At 46.7% G+C, this 17,471-nt stretch overlaps 1 protein-coding gene across 1 annotated transcript in view; it reads right to left on the reverse strand.

The window, feature by feature from the left end:
• The window catches only part of LOC138515902 (alcohol dehydrogenase 1-like), a 495,924-nt gene extending 479,145 nt beyond the window's left edge, over positions 1-16,779 (reverse strand). Inside the window, exon 1 of the mRNA XM_069630663.1 lies at positions 16,711-16,779. Within this exon, the coding sequence (XP_069486764.1) occupies positions 16,711-16,728 (18 nt within the window). The 5' untranslated portion in view covers positions 16,729-16,779. The remainder of the gene's footprint in view (positions 1-16,710) is intronic.
• Between the last annotated feature and the right edge of the window lie 692 nt (positions 16,780-17,471).

Raw genomic sequence — 17,471 nt, forward strand, 5'->3', positions numbered from 1 at the left:
CCCACTTCTACCCTCCTCCCTCTGGAACGCATCCAGAAGAGGAGTGCGCTGTTAGGGAGAATTCTCATAAATGGTTGATTTCCCTTACCTAAAGAGTCCCACAGCAGCTTTGCTGGATTTCTAGGATGTATTATTTTCACCTGGTAAGAGTGTGAACCATTTTTCCCACTCTTACATGTGTTATGCTATGTGTATTTCTACTTTCTGTGTGATCCTGGGCACTGAAGCCTCAACTACTCCATGTGCACCACTTTTTGTGTGTGTTACACAGCACCTTCAGTGCAGTGACACAGGGTTGTCCTTGAGATGTAACGCTCACCTGATTCCCGTAGAGGCGCCGGTCTTGACTGGGCGTAGACCGTATCTTCAAAGGTGATGTGTAACACACGGCTGGCTCTTTGGGCTGGACCTCTGTGCACTGTATGTCTGGCTCGAAGGGTAAGATGTCTGCAGATAGAAAATGTGGGATTAATGAACTGGGTTATTGAATGTCTCTCTCTTCTTCCCTTTCTCTTCTCCTGTAGAACCCCAAAGGTTAACGCTCTCACCTTAGGTAAGTGAACGCCGTGCTCTCCATCTGCCTCGAGGCAGGGTGCTGTAACCAGTTTCTTCACTGGATAAGGGGAGCAGGCCTCTTGACTTCAGAGGACTGCTGTCCGTCGTTTACTGCACGAACGGTAAGTTTCGAGTAATTCTAATATCTTTAAAGTCTTTAGTAATGATGTCTCTTGTTTTGCAGGGTTCCGGCGATGGCGGGCTGAAGTGAGTTGAAGATGGAGCCCGTGTGATGAATAGAAGCGCCTGGAAGCACGTAAGTAAGCGCTTGTTGCCTGCTTCACGATGCGCTCTAACTGTCTTTTTATTTTGCAGGTACAAGTTCGGGGCGGCTGCAGGGTGCCGGAATACCCACTGGGTTAGATGTGGAAAGGAGTAATGGCACGTGAGTATTAAAGTTCCCCAATGTCTTTAAACGCACCTTGTTTTGTCTTTCAGATGCGGGATGCAGCGCCGAAGGCCTCCGGAGCGTGCAAAGAGTTGGTAAGCTTTTGTCTTTCAGATGCCGGAATGCAGTGTGAAGACCTCCGGAGAGCACGAAGAGTAGGTATGCCTTTGTCTTTCAGATGCCGGAATGCAGCACGAGGCGTTGGTGACAGCCGATGGACCAGGTAAGTGAAGAGCTGTCACTGAAGACCGTAATGCTAACCTGTTCTTTCTTGTCTTTATAGGTGTTGCTAAAGACTGGATTCAGAATGGTAAGCCTTTTTCCTTAGGCCCAGGATCAGATGCAGAAGACACGATGAGCGTTCTGCTGCTGAGGATGCAGAATAACGCAAAGCAAGATTCATCCATCGGGTGTGGTTTAAATAGCCTCCTGTAGTGCTTAGGTGTCTCCTTCCACAGCCACGCCTAGGTAAGAAAAGAGTTCCTGCTTTCCAGAAGAGTTCCAGTGTTCTGAATCTAGGGAGTGGCTCCTGCCCCACCCAACAGGAAAAGTAGTTCCAAACAGAAGAGGATCAGAGACTCAACTGGCAGGCAAGTAAGCAGCATGGTCTGCTGCAGGTAAGTCCACCCAAGCATTATGAGCCCGGCGCTTCCAGCGCTGGGACTGGGCATATTTATGAGCCTGGTGCCACTGGCGCCAGGACTGGGTCCAAAAGGTCCCAATTGGGACTGGTTGGCACTCTGAACCTGGGTTATGGATCTGCTTCCAAGGGAGTTGGGAAAACCCTGACCTTTTGGAAGCAGAGATCATGACATGAGACTTCCCACTGACTCAATTTTCCTGGGGCTGACTACTGTCCCCCAGATACAGGTAAAGTTGCCATTAACTTTATATAGTCACTGAAAACCACAGACCCTGTACACCCCATTTTACGTGGAGTATTGGAAAGGGTTAACTCTTACCCCTTTTTGTCTGTGCCTCTTGGAGCCTTGTTTCGCTCCCTTAACATTAGGACTTGGCTGGTGGCAGTGGTATCTATCCTAACTTTTCTACCCCGGTTATCTTCCATAACGTGGTAATGTTTTAGGCTATTATATTAGCCTAAAACATAAAACTTGCTTGACCATATATGTCTTATTTTGGTTCCGGCTGGGTTTAGTCATCATTTCTTTTTGTTAAAGTCTTTCTCGTGTTTTTCTCTGTGCGCCAAACCAGGGATGACTCCTTTGTTCGCTGTCTTTTCACGGGCTTCTGCACAGAAGCCCTCCTTAAGGCGCCTGAGAGTCTAGGTAGGCAGGATGTGAGGGAGGGATCTTTGGACCCCTGCCATGGGTTCCCTTGGTAACCCAAGTCGCACTCTTGTCTGATTGGCTAAGGGGACTGGACTTGCCAGGCCAGCCACCCTGCTGTGTGATTGACAGCCAGGCTGTATGAATGGGGGAAAACTGCATAAAAAGCATGTCTCTGGGACTGGACGAGCAGAGTCGCGGCTGGAACGAAAGAACCAATGAGGAACTGGAAGAAGAGGACCCCTACAACGACTGAACCACCCGGTGAAGCCCTGCTGCAGGTCTGAATCTCCAAATCCGACGACAGAGAAGATCCTCCAGGAAACTCCTTCCCTTGAGCTGGAGGGACCAACCAGTTCGCCCAAACTACAAGTCAGAACCCCTCCTCTGGTCGAAAATGTGCTGTACAGATCTACAGTGGGCCTGATAGCCAGGAAGGTCGGAGCAAAATACTTTTTACCTATTGACTTTGGCCCCAAGCCTTTTCTAGCTGATCTCCTCACTGTAGTCTCTCTTGTTCAACTGCTCAGAATACTGACCTGTTGGTTTTGCCTAATTGCTGATAACTTTGGCTTTCCCTCCCTTTTAAATTGCTGGAGTGCCATTTTGCTCCCACTTCATTTTGTGAGCTTAACTTGTCTGGAATTTAAGGGAAGTGGTGTGGTGTATTTATGATTGTGATTTTGACCTTGCTTAGAATAGTGAAATGTTATACAACTGTTGAGTAAATAAATATATAATCTTTTACTTAGAAACCTTGAGTCATTGTTTGCCTGAATCATAGTAATTGCTGTCCTTTGTGTAACTATTTGTACTGCTCACTTACTCTTGAGATAAGTCTGGCTGCTCCGCTACTGCTAGCACTATAACTGTGTAGTACAGGCTTGTACCAAAGGTGAAATTGTACTGCCTCCAACTCCCTCAGGGTTAGTTGTTTCTGGAAGAACCCAGTTGGTGGTAGATGTTTTTTTTCACCTTGGGCCTCCCTCTGCAAAAGCCTCCCTTGCCTCCTGCCTCACTGAAACATGAGGAGAACCATTGCCGGTTCCAGAAGCACCTCAAAGCATTTCTTTTAGCGTTTGCTGTTTCTGCTCCTCACCTCAGCGGACTGCCTGGTGTAAAATGATTCTGCACTGGTTACCTGGTGACTCTGTGATGTCGGGCCCATGACACTTACCCTGCCAGGCTAACCCCTCCCCTGCCTTTCTACCACACCCTGCACTTGGGGACTGGTTTCTGTGCCCCTAACACTTCCTCCACCATCTAATGTGTTTACTTATCTGTGCACTTGGCACAATCAACCCGTATTTTTGCTTATTGTCATTTGTTCTCCTTCCCATGTACCTTACCTTCCCCTCCCTCCACCCATGCACTTGGGCTATTTAAGTCACACCTGGCCTAGTAGGGTTGTTGTCTTTGTCTTCCCTCTGTTCCACCTCCCTTGCGTCATTGCGCTTTGCTAAACGTGTGTATAGACGCATTACAAATGCCATAGCATACAATTACACATCATATGTTAGCATACACACAATACATTCATATCAATAGGATACCTGGCCCTTCATGTTTACACTGCAAAGTTTTTTTTTTGTGTTCCGCAGTACCCCTCTTACTTCACACTTTTCCAAAAATCTTACTCAAAAGCAGCACTGCATGCATGTTACCAACTTCAAACAAAAACATATAGGTCATGCATAAACCCAGGATGCATGCCCTTCACCTTGCACACTTCCATCATAGCCTTCTGCACTTCTTTGTACAAAGAGACCTTCTGCCATAGTGTTTGCGTACACACCAGAACCACAAACCTTATACAGTAGTGTCTTTCGCTCCACAGTTTCGTTTCCATGGCTGCCATCCTGAAAATGGCTGGATGTGGCACGTGTTTTTGTGAAAGTACAGCGTAATCTGCTGAGTTCCTCTCCTAGGGACGGGGGAGGGGTGGGAGTTGAATGTAAAACAGGGTAGGGGTTTGGGTCTGTAGTACTGTCCCAGAAAAGGTATGTTTTTAAAAAATATATTTTTTGTCCTGTTTATGTTATGTACATGCTTGCATACAATTTTTTTTATTTTTTATTTCTTTCGATGTGTTTCTGTTTGCTTCTCCTGCTGACATTTGTATGGACATCAACACTTCTCTGATTCTCTGCAACGCTTCGTGCAGAGTGGCAAACAAAACAGCATTGCCAATGGAGGTTAAAAAAATGCCATTTCCTTGTAATCACTGCAAATCTTGCTTGTTAATGCTGTCATAGTCGGTGCAGAACATCCCAGCAGTGCACATAAAGTCACACATGCTTCTGTTTATAAAACACCTGCTGACCTCTGGCTGTGGTCAAATTACACTTGCATGGTCCCATGCACCTCTTGGTGGTATAGGTGAGAAAATCACCATAGCCATGGGAAAAATCTGCATCACTGCTGTCATCATCTTTTTCAGGTGACGGAGCAAACGTGCGCACAACATGTACCCCAAATTTAGTGCTCCATAATGCACGACCACAACATCCAGGGTACTGACAGAGGCCACACATGTACAAAGGAGAACCATGGCACCGAAACCCCACTCATACACTGTGCCCCAAGAAGCCTCCACTCCTTCCAACTGAAAGTTAATATCAAAGCCTCTTTCCACGGCATACCTGTGCAGATCTTGCACAAAACTATCACCCACGATAAGCACTCTGCATCTGTACATCTCTGCCAACCTCACTGCAGCGAGGTTTCGGGCAATATATCACTACCCCTTCCTGTGAAGCACACCCTCGACACCTGATTGGATAATCCCCACAGTTCCATTTGCAAAGGCACCATAGTGAGAAGAGCAGAATGTACCACGTGCGCCTTCCCAGCTACAGCAAGGGCCACACCCCAGTAAAGATTAGCCACTCCTTCTTCCGTTTCCACTATTCTTTTTGTAACACTCCCAATTAGGTAGTATTAAATAGTTACACATGCATGTGGCATTCACATCCAAGTCCTCCACAGCGAACACTATGATTTCTGTACAGCACTGCAGACGAACCATTACACACTCACAGTACAGGTTTTGTGTCATGTGAAAGTACCTCCAGGTAACAGTTCTCCAAACCTATCCATGCTTTCAGCATCCACATTCCCCCAGAGCGGCGCCCAGCATCACAAACTGCAGGTGGCAATATTTATTTTCCTCCCAGCACTCCACCATATGCAAAGATACAATACTGAAAGTGCAGTCCAATAGTTAGTAATCTACGCAATGCACACTACCCAAGCATATACACTATGCAAGTGAACCCTATTCACTGGTACACAGACACTTTCTCACCACAGCACTCAGTGGACACACTGCAGAACTGTTCCCTCCATAAGCTCCGGCCATGCACTGGAAAATGTACCATGTGCTAACAATGAGCACACCCATGGAATCAACAATGCATGCACAACTCACAAACCACACACGAAACGCAACACTCTGAAGAGTAGTTGCAAGCAACCCACATAGCTGTTCCTCTAAGGCCTCCAGCCATCCATCCAAAATGCTAGGGCCTCACCACACACAGCACACCCTAGTGTACCCCACGTTTAACTCCTCATGTCATGTGTAATGCACTCCCCATCTGCAATTGCGCCTGACATCTTTCACCCTGGCCACATCTTTACATGCATGGCTCCATGACGTTGCGTGGCCTGTGCTCAACGGTATATGAGTGGCTGTGTGCATTGTCCATATTGCAACTTTCTGATGCTGATGTTGTCCTTTCATGGCGCAATATATTAAAACACTTCCTCAAGCAAGGGTCTTGTAAAGGGCATCCCATAGCAAACGGAAATGCTAACACATGGCTCCATAATGTGCAACATGTGCAATGACCTTCACCAGGTGCTTGTGAACGCATTGCACCTCACTTTGGTTGTTCCACCAAGTGTGAAATGCTCTCCACACCCATTATTCAAATATAACCATCCTCGGAGAGATGCAGAGGCAACTCTGCATGGCAGCAGTATGGTGTGCTGGCTGTCGTCAAGGGATAGGCTCTTGGGTGCATGGCCAACAGACTACGGCCTTTGGCCATGTACCCAATAGTCTATGCCTTACCCATACCCAGCACAACATTTGCCACATACCACAATCCACAAAGGTAACATAGGATGATGGGTGGTGCAAAGGGCAACTCATGCCAAAGGCAATAGCGCCATCTGCCTCCCTAATGTCCAAGTTGGTAGCATAATCTACACAATATGGTACTGGACGTATATCAGGTCACTTGTGCTGTTCTACCACGTCTACAGGTCCTGCAGAACCATTTTTTGAGTGTCACTACCATTGGAGACATGCATACTTAAAAATGCATGTCTGCGTTATGGTGGTGTGCTATGGCAAAGGCCTAGGCTCTTCGGTGTCTGGCCTACGGCCTTTTGCCATACACCCAACAGTGTAGGTCTTGGCCACACCCAGCACAACATAACAGAGTCATGCAGGTGAACAAGTGGCCAGGTACATGCAGGTCAACCCTAGCCACTTCTAAGCATCCACTTCTTCACCACTGCACCCACAGGACACACTAGAGAAGTCGTCACTCCATCAGGTCCAGGCATGTACTACACAGTGTAAGAATCGCAAATCCCCACAACCATGAAAGCAACATTTTACGCAATGATCACAAACCGCATACCGAAGGCAACAATGTGAAACCTACTTCACCCCAGGGCACATATTTGGCTGTGCAAGGTGGCCACCCATTCACCGAAGGGGCTACGGGCTTAGCACACTCAACACACCGTACTGCAGTGTACGTTTCAAGTTTCATGTGGTCTTCATTGTACTCCCCTTCTGTCATTGCTGTACCATCACTGACTGCTAGGGCCTCACCACACACAGCACACCCTAGTACAACCCATTTTGTTCTCCTCATGTCATATGTAATGCACTCACCATCTGCAATTGCGCCTGCCAACTTTCACCCTGGCCACATCTTTACATGCAAGGCTCCATGCCGTTGTGTTGCCTGCGCTGAACGGTATGTGAGTGGCTGTGTACATTGTCCATATTGCAACTTTCTGCTGCTGATGACTTCCTTTCATGGAGCAATGTGTTCAAACGCTTTCTCAAGCAAGAGTCTTATAAGGGCCTAACTATAGCAAATGCAAATGGTGACATCTGGATCCCTATTGTGCACCAGGGGCAATGATGAACACCATATGCTAATGTACGCAAAACAGCTCACGTCTTCTGGTCTACCAAGTGCACAATGTCCTCCACAACCATTGTGTGCTACTCACCAACTTCAAATGCATGCAGAGTGACAACTGCGTCTCATGATGTTGTGGTCGTTGTGATGAAGGCCTTAGCTGTTGGGTGCATGGCCTACGGCCTATGCCCTTCGGCCATGCATCCAACAGTCTAGGCCTTGGCAACACTCACCATAACATAACAGAGCCATACAGCCAACCATGTAGGCATGTGCCAAAAATCAGAAAGGCAACATACGCACCAGCACTTCCACCCAACTGCTGGACCATAAATCAGGGAGGCACGGACACGTGTTCCACTTACTGTAATGCAGAAACATATTGCTGTGTTTGGCACCGCTACCCACTTCCAATCACAAAGCATTATAAGCATGCCAACCAAACAAGACAATCTTCACAACATTGGGCCTGCTCCCAACACTCTAGTACATGCATAGAAGCAATGGTGCATAGTGCAATGCAACACGTACTAATCTGCCAAATCCACACTACGCAAACACATATAAGAACCAGTTGCACCGTGACCTGTTCCATATGCACCCAGTGGACACACTGCACGACTGGTCACTGCAACATCTCCACCCATACACCGACAACTATACGTTGTTCTACCAATCACCAAACCCATGCAAACAACATTGTGTACACTGCAGCCAAACCACACACAAAAAGCAACAATGTGGCACCTACTTTCAACCAGTGGACATACCTTTTCAACCAGTGGACATACTTTTTTGTGCTAGGGCTGAAGCCATGAATCGATGGGGCTACAGAGTTACCTCATACAGCATACCATAGTACACACTGGCCGTCGGCGCCGTTAACCCTTAACGCCTGATTCACACTTTAACGCCTGCTTTTTCGCCTGCTTTTTGCAGGCGTCAAAGTCCAAGGCGCTAAGCGACCTTGGTGCTAATTACGGCAATGTAATTTACGGTGCCGTAATTAGCGCCATCCCCATTATGCCCTATGGGGCAAAAATGGGAATGGGGAAGGGCAAATGGGGAATGGGGAATTACCACCCCACTCACCTTGGAATGGGGCGGTAATTCCGCCATCCACCATGGCGGAATCCGGCATGGACCATGGTGCTGATAGCACCATGGTCCACCGCCTGACTTGTAATGAGGGCAACTATATTTAAATCCTCATGTCTTGTGGAATGCCCTCCCCTTCTGCAAATGTGCTTGCCACCACTCATCACAGAAAGACATTGCCATTGAAGCTGGCATGCCATAACGAAGGCTGCCTGCAATCACCACACAAGATTGTTGCCTGTTGAGGTATCTGCACATTGGAAGAGCATGCATGGATAGTGCTGTCACATCACAGTCTTCTTCTAATGAGATATATCACATGAAGCACTTCTCACCCCCGCATCCTTTCCATCCCTTCTTCCCATCCCCAGATGCCGTACACTATGTTTTCAGGCCCTTTCGCTGCCGCATTGTCCTGTGATACAACATGCCGCCGTCATGGAACACTTTTGACACACATCCCGTCATTGCACACTGCGTTGCAATAACATTTTTGACCACGTGGCGAACAGGGAAATGGGACGCTGGAGCGGAGCCAGATAAGACTAATTATAGTGCGCACAATGATACGTACACGAGGCCCAGTCATGCACACAATGGCTTAGAGCCTTGCCACACACAGCACAATACTATCCTCCGATACACCATTGCAGTGTTCCTCAAAAACTTTGAGGCACAGCACGCTTCCCTGCAGCCAACCACTAGCTCTGTCCAATGTTCCCTGACATCACGGCATACTGCAGGCCAATGAGAGTTCGGTCCGCGAAGCAAACAGGAAAATGGGTCTACGGACCCAGATATCACAAATATTTAGGGACATACATTTCAGTTCTTTGCAACAAAAGTACCGGTCAGATTTCGACCAAACACACAAAGACATGCTTTCTGACCCAAGCCCCTGCTCCTGCCACAAATTTGGTGAAAATCCTTCCAGCCGTTTGGCCTGTAACCGTGCACAAAGTTTTTCCCCATTCAGTCTATGGAAAAAATAATGTTTTGGGACCCCCCTATAACTTTGCCTCCCCTGCACGAAACCTAACCCAACTTGGCAAAGAAATTCAGAGCCGGCCCTATACTTTTATTGCAAAGTTTGGTGAGGATTCCTCCAGGGGTAGCAAAGTTAGAAGCTGCCGAAAAAGTGCTCTTCCTATGAGTTTAGAAACTTAACCATAACTAGACAGCCGCTACCGCGTGCCGTGTAATATATATTATTTTGAGTCTTTTGTTGTATTAGTCAATTGCCACAGTGTGCTCTAACCACACAGAGGATTGTCTGGAGAGTGGCACAGAGCCCAGGGTGTCCATACCTGTCTCTGCGAGAGAATGGAAAAGGGCAGCAGAGGAGGGGAAGGCAAAAGGGGAGAAAGGCTAAAGGCACATGCAAGATTTGTCCGGGTTTGAAAGGGAATGGGGGAAGAGATGGAGTGTGTGATAGTTTGTATGCCTGTAGAGTTACTACAACCATCAAAGCCCTTTTCCTGTCAGAAAAGGAAAAGTGTGTAATGGTCCCACTGAGGGGGCGGTTTCTAACGCTTAAAGGAAAGTACTGAAATTATTAAATAATATCTATCTTAAAATCGATTCAGCCTGTTGGCAGAGTCCCCTACAGCATATGTTATAAGAAGCCTGCTTGCTGCCAGCCAGATTGCCTTTATGCATAGTGCCGTGGCCTAAGGCAATTGGGTGAATTCAGATTGGCGCTGAACTTGGTTTGTTTATTGCTGCAGATGTGTGTCCAATGAAGCTACTTGCTCAGAATGCGGTCTTTGTTTGCGCAGCCTGCTGGACTGGCAGTGCAGGCAGCGGTGAAAGGCAGTGGGCTGCTGTGGCGACCGAGAGAACACGTTTGCCAAAAGTGGAACTTGGACTGTAGACTGCTTGTCAGGCCGCCCATACAGATTGGGTCGGAAGCTGGCTGGGTGGGTCTGTGTCATGGTTCGTACAATCAGAAGAGGAATACTTTTGCTGCGTTTTGACAAGGATGTATATTTATTTAACAGGACTTCAGTGAAGGACACACATGGGGGCTGAAGGCAGACCTGTCTAAGACATTTTCTATTACACCATTACCGGGTTTACAGCTCCAATTAAGTCTTTAACTCTTAAAGGCTGCTCTGAGGAAATACTGCAAAGTTTGATGGTAAGGCTTCAAAAAAGCAAGCTCAAAGAATTCCCTTGAAGAGGTGTTTTGGAAGGGAAGGGGCAGGAACTGGGTGGATATGGCCATGGGGATTAGCATGGCCATGGGCAGTCAATGGGTGGGCAAATAACCAAACAACACCTACAAGTTTTGTGTCCCTCCTCATTTACCATTCTCCCTATATGTACTCTAATGCAATAGTTTGGGCTTAAAGCGAAAGCGGCACCTGATAGACAAACCCCCCCAAAAACTAAAATAAAAACAGTGAGCAATGTATTAAGCCATTGTCTGCTAAATGTGGGGTAGATGGATTTGGGCAGGCCAGGGAATTGGGTCTTTAATACTGACGTGAAGGCACAGGGGTATTAAAACTTTGAAGGCAGAGCCATTCATGACATTCGGCCTCCATGTCCGTTTAGTTCTTGAACCCCAAGGCGTTACTAACTGCTTACTCGTGCATGCCCTAACTAACACGCTATCACTTACCAGAGCCTCATTCCGGTTTCCCTATTTCCCCCTTCCTATCCAACCATCGTCACCCTAACCCTCGTTCCCTGCTGGGGTTGCAGAGCCCTGTATAAGCAGCGACTTGCAGCAGGTCCCAAAACCGCAGTGGGGTTGGTTGGTTCATGCCACTCCTGCGCCTTGGATCTGTGGACCCTGTCACAGAACTGTACGCAACGTTATGCTATTTTATGAGTTGTGTTGTAATGTAACAGACACATGAACCCTCCATAAGTTGCATTTTCTGTAAAGTCGTGAATTGACGCGATTCACGGATGATGGTTTGAGGGCCTTTTTTTGAGGCGAGGGGTGGGCCACTTTCTTGAGGTATGATATGATATGATATGGCATTTGTAACGCGCCTATACACAAGTGTTTCAAGGCGTGACGAGGCAGGGAGGGGGGACAAGGGGAAGACAGACAACGATCCTACTAGGCCAGGTGTCATTCAGATCGCGCAAGTGCAGGGGTAGGGGGAAGGGAGAAAGTGCATGGGGAAGGGGAGGGGGAAAGTGCAGTACAAGGTAAGTAGAATAAAATAAATAAGGGCCAGCTGGTGGCAAGTGCAAGGTAAGTGCAGACAAGTGCTGGGAAGGGGGGGGGGTGTAGGGATACAGAGACAGTCGCGCAGTGCAGGGGTTGCCAGGGAGGCAATGCAAGTGGAGAGTGGCTGGGCCCAGTACCGAGGTCAGTGAGAGTGGCCCAGTTGCAGATGCGGTGCAGTTTCAGCGAGGAATTAACAGGGGAGAGGGAGAGAGAAAGCAGAAGCAAAGAGGAAGGTTTTGAGGTGCTTCCGGAACCGGAGATGGCTCTCCTCAAGTTTCAGGGAGGCAGGAAGGCTGTTCCAGAGGGAGGCCCCTGCCGCGGAGAGAGATCTACCCCCAGCTCGTTGCTTCGAGAAGCGGCTGACCCTGAGGGAGTTGGAGACGGATGAGAGAAGGTGAGGGGTGGGCCTTTTTTTTGGGGTGTCCGGGCCTATTTCTTGTCCCAGTCTGACCCTGAAGGAAAGCCACGTGGGTGCTCTGGCAGTCAGGGAATGTAAAGACTACCCAGTATATTTCTTGTGCAGTGAAGTCAACTGCACAGGGGTAACAGGACTTAACTGTGAGTACTACCCCCAGCCCTGAACAAATCCTTTCCTACCCTGCTGCATCACGGTGTCCCAATAAACACCCTTGCCTCACCTAAGTGTCCTGTATTGATTGAGGGCCACCACACTGTATTGCAATTGTAATCTGGTTGAATCGCAAAAACATGCTAAAACAGGTCAAAATAAAAGAAAAAAACTTGGAGAAGGTGCTTTACCGTGAGCATTGTCCTGGTAGAATGGTGGCTTAGAAAGACACTGAGCAATGAGGTGAAATGTTGGGAGAGAAACCTCAAGTTTTGTAACAGTGGTAAAGCCCGCTGCTGGCCCGTTGTTCACAATGGCCCGTCAACATTCCAACATTCCAATATTCCAATGAGGAGTGCCAGCCTGCCTTTGTGGGCTGGAATGCATGTTATTATTTAGCGATAGAGGAGAGACGACAATGAAACATGTAGCATTATGTTGTTGGCTAGTCACCCAAAATATGAGGGAGACAAAACAAGGGAGTGGAAAGAGGAAAACAAAAACAGGGGAGCAGGACTCCTCCATGCTCCTTGTAAACAGTGACATATTGTGACCTGTGGGATGTCACATTCATGCGGTGGGGACGTGGAGGTTGTGAGAAAGGGAAAGACTGCCCAATGTCCATAGAAGGGTCTGGAGCACAGGAGCAGACAACGAGCTGGCAGTAAGAGAAACTAAGACAGTGTAAGGTGAGCAAGGCGGGTAAAGAAGAGGTATGGCAAGCGATGCTGGGGAGACAACGGGGAGATTCCGTGCAGCATAGGGCGAGGCGAGAGGCGTTGGTGAGAACTAGTAGAGGGACAGGACATGGAGGGAAAGCTACACCTGCCAGAGTCAATGGAACAGAGGGCACAGAGGTCTAAGGAGGGGCAAAATCACAATGAGGAGGGAGGGTCGAGGAGAAGAGTTAATGGCTGAGCTGATAAGATTCAAAAGTACGGCTCGGGAGGAGAATCTGGGCGGGGGTGATGAAAAAAGGATATGATATGATAGTTTATTTATATAGCGCCTATACACAAAGCGCTTCAAAGCCATGCAGTCAACAACACGGGAGCAGGAGTGATGTCACCGTAGGGAAATTGGAACGTTGCTGTGAGTCAGGAGTAGGCCTTCTAAAAGCAATTAAGGCCTACTCCCGCCTCATTTTGCAGAATGGAACAGCCGATGTTCTAATATTAAAACGAACAGTACTGTCATTTCTCACTTCGCTTCTGCCTCTTTTGGGTCAATAATGTACATCATGTGAAAAGATCCTGGCTCTGGCAACTTCAGTCCTCTATCAATGTATAGCTTATTTACCATCCAAGAAACTGTACACAAGCTTCCACATGGCACCAAGTTATTGCCCCACAAAGCTGCGTTCAGGTGGACATTTTAGTAACCAGACCTGAACCTGAGTCAGTCAGTTTAATTGTGTGTGTTTCCAAAGCGAACACAAATAAAAGCAACAGCCACGCCAAATCCTCTGATCTGGACTCTTTCCCAGCTAAGAAGGTGACAGAGATTATCACGCTTCAATATCACCCTGAAAGCCTCTCTAATAACGCAATGAATGATCACAGTCATTTGTTTCTTTAGATTTCATTGCTTCAAAACTATCATTTGTAAAGAAACCTCTCTATTTGAGGAATGGGTTTGCAAAGGAGTAGATTTGAGGGCTGCATGTTCAATTTACTGCTTTGAAACCTGCATGATTTCAGAAATGTTTAAATTTATAATATACTAGCAGAAGTACGCGTTCTGCGAATGGGTTCTGTAGACAGACGTGATAGCACTGATCCTGTAGGTCGATGTTCCGATCTCGCTTATCAATGGGTGTACTTTGCACCCTGAAGTAAACTGCACTGATAATGGGTGCACGTGGCTGGCTGACATATCCCGGAGCAGACGTCGGAGCGAAGCATGCGTTGGTGTGCTTATGCATACTGGGAACTTCGGTGCTTTCTCCCCACCTGTTGCCTCACCCTGGCGTGGTGCAGTACGTTGCAGTGCAAATATCTCAGAAACCGTGCAACCTAGGGACTTGAAACGTGAGTTTTATTTATTGTGTCTGGATCGGTCCATCTACGACCACATTGATGTTTGCCTGATTTCAGGCAACATCTCAGGTGTGAAGCTGCTGAAATTCCTGGAAAGTGGTGGTGTGTCCAAATGTCATGTAGCTAGTAATGTCCGGAGTGTACTAACAGGCAATTATGCAATATTTGGTGCAGATTGGTGAAAAGGTGTGGAATTGTATAAGGAACAACGCTTCGCAAAGCCACAAACCACAAACCTATGTTGACTTGTGCTGAAATCCGGGGAACAGGGGGGGCTTAGGCAAATGTCATGTGGCCAATAATGTCTGGAGGATACTAACAGCTAACTATACAACATTTGGTTGAGATTGGTGAAATGGTGTGGAATTGTATAAGGAACAACACTTCTCCAAGCCACAAACTCACAAACACATTTCGACTTTTGCTGAAATTCACCTAAAGGGGTGGGGTGTCCACATGTCATGTAGTCAGTATTATCTGGAGGGTCCTAATAGGTAACTGTGAAAAATGTGGTGCAGATTGGAGAAACTGTGTGGCATTGTATAAGGAAGAACGCTTTGCCCACACCCACAAACCCACACACAACCTTTGACTTTGATATATATAGCTACATTGCATTACTGAGTTTTTAATCAGTATTTTTTAGTTTTGAAGAACCTTAAATACAAAAATGAAAACTGGAAAAATGTGCTCCACATATACAATACAACAAATAACATATTTTCGAATGACTTGTGAAAACTTGTTGAGATTAAAAAAAATGAACCAAACGCACTTCAGTAGGTCTAAAATCACCCTCACTCCAACACAATTATAGTCAATAAAATTATGACGTGAGTTTCACAACATTAGTAATAACTTTCTAGGAATCAAGTACAGCAACCCATGTCCCAAGGCAATTATCATTGAGGTGCAGCAACCATAAATCAAGTGCAGCAACCCATGTTACATGTGAATTCCCCTTGAGATACAGCAACCATAAATCAAGTACAGCAACCCATGTAACAAGGCAATTATCATTGAGGTGCAGCAACCATAAATCAAGTGCAGCAACCCAGGTAAAGCAACCCATGTCACAAGGGAATTCTCATTTGCACCGTGGGAGGCGCCATCCACCAATAAGAAAGCTTGGAACGTGGGCTGTATTCACCAAGGAATACCCGCATTCTGATCCCCCTTCACAGTTTAGCAATGTGTACTTTCCCTACACAGGTGCTAATGGTGTCCTTTTTTCCAAAAGGATAATAAAAATAAAACGTACCTATGTGGTGCGTCTCGGCTCCAGCAGTGCTGCTCTTCAGGAAGTTTATTGTCCATGTTGATGATGTCACAGTCATCAACATGGAAAATGTACTTCCGTGAGAGGACTGCCAGAGCCGATCTGCAACATAAAAGTAAGTCTCTTCCTATTTTCTTAGAAACACCATTAGCACCCGTGTAGGGAATCCACGTGGGGGCTAATGGCGATATTAATGTTGGCGGCAGGCCGACCCTGTCGGTAACAACACCAACCGCCCTCGTTAAGGGACCCTCGCTACGCTCGCCCCTTACCTTGGGCAGTGGGTCATTACCGACAGGGTCGGCCTGCCACCTCGGTTAGTATCACCTCATTGAGGCACAACAATCATAAATCATGTACAGCAAGCCATGTCACAAGGGGAATTTTCATTCAGGAACAACGACCTTAAATCAAGTACAGCAACCCAAGTCGCAATGTAATTCCCATTGATGCGCAACAATCATAAATCAAGTACACCAACCCGTGTCACAAGGGAATTCCTATTGAGGTGAAACAACCATAAATCAAGTACAGCAACCCGTGTCACAAGGGAATTCCTATTGAGGTGAAACAACCATAAATCAAGTCCAGAAACCCGTGTCACAAGGGAATTCCTATTGAGGTGAAACAACCATAAATCAAGTACAGCAACCCGTGTCACAAGGGAATTCCTATTGAGGTGAAACAACCATAAATCAAGTCCAGAAACCCGTGTCACAAGGGAATTCCTATTGAGGTGAAACAACCATAAATCAAGTACAGCAACCCGTGTCACAAGGGAATTCCTATTGAGGTGAAACAACCATAAATCAAGTCCAGAAACCCGTGTCACAAGGGAATTCCTATTGAGGTGAAACAACCATAAATCAAGTCCAGAAACCCGTGTCACAAGGGAATTCCTATTGAGGTGAAACAACCATAAATCAAGTACAGCAACCCGTGGTCCAGAAACCCATGTCACAAGGGAATTCCCATTGAGGTAAAGCAACCATGCGTTTCCCAGCAGTGGACCATCCCTACGTGAAACTATCTACGTTAGGAAGTGCATTCTCATTACAACCTACTGCATGATTATTGAATTATTACACAAAATGTCTCCGTTATTGCTATTTTAAATATTTAAGAGTCCTTACGTTCCCAGCAGTGTCCATTGCTTCCGTCCCTCTTCAGCTTTTCGCAGCACTCTAGCTGCTGAGAAAAACAGACTGTTCCTTTTACCAGCAAATTAAAAAAAAGGGAGAGTTTAAAAAAGGGGGTGTAGCTATAGCACACGAGCCAGGCACCTAATTGTTAATGTTCAAACTCAGCCTTAATAAGGATCGGCGAATACAAATATGTGGATGCATTGCCACATCAATATTTATTACTTGGTGTTTTTTTTTTCTTGTTATGTATTGAAGCAATGACGCCTAAGTGTGCCTGCTCGAGAGTAGTTGAGAAAAAAAAAGACAGCACAGACATTGGCAGAATGCATCCTCCTCTGCACACCAGACCCATTCTAGGGTCAATTTATACAATGCTCTAAGAAAGGTATATTAAAAACGATAGAGAAAAGAAGTTGTTTCCGTCTAAATATTCTAGGTGTGGGTAATTTACTATTCAAATTCCAACTCTAAAAATCTGGGACGTTTTCAACTTTACAACTTTGGGAGTAGGGCAGCATGCGTCTAATAGTTCATATCCTAGCATGCGTGTGAGTACAAGGCTGTATGCACAGCAGGCCCCAGTGCTCCCATGCCAATAGGGCAGAGCAGCATGACAAGATTAGAAGGCATGTAATGTCGTCAGCAGCCTGCCATGCTGAATATCAAATGAAACAAAGATTTATATTTCCACTTTTCTGGACGGCAGCAACTCGTGTTGCTGAGGCCTCGAGATGTGGCAATGCTCAGAA

The sequence above is a fragment of the Ambystoma mexicanum genome, chromosome 6q, assembly GCF_040938575.1.
Source record: "Ambystoma mexicanum isolate Mex_15411 chromosome 6q, UKY_AmexF1_1, whole genome shotgun sequence".
Classification (NCBI taxonomy): Eukaryota; Metazoa; Chordata; class Amphibia; order Caudata; family Ambystomatidae; genus Ambystoma; species Ambystoma mexicanum.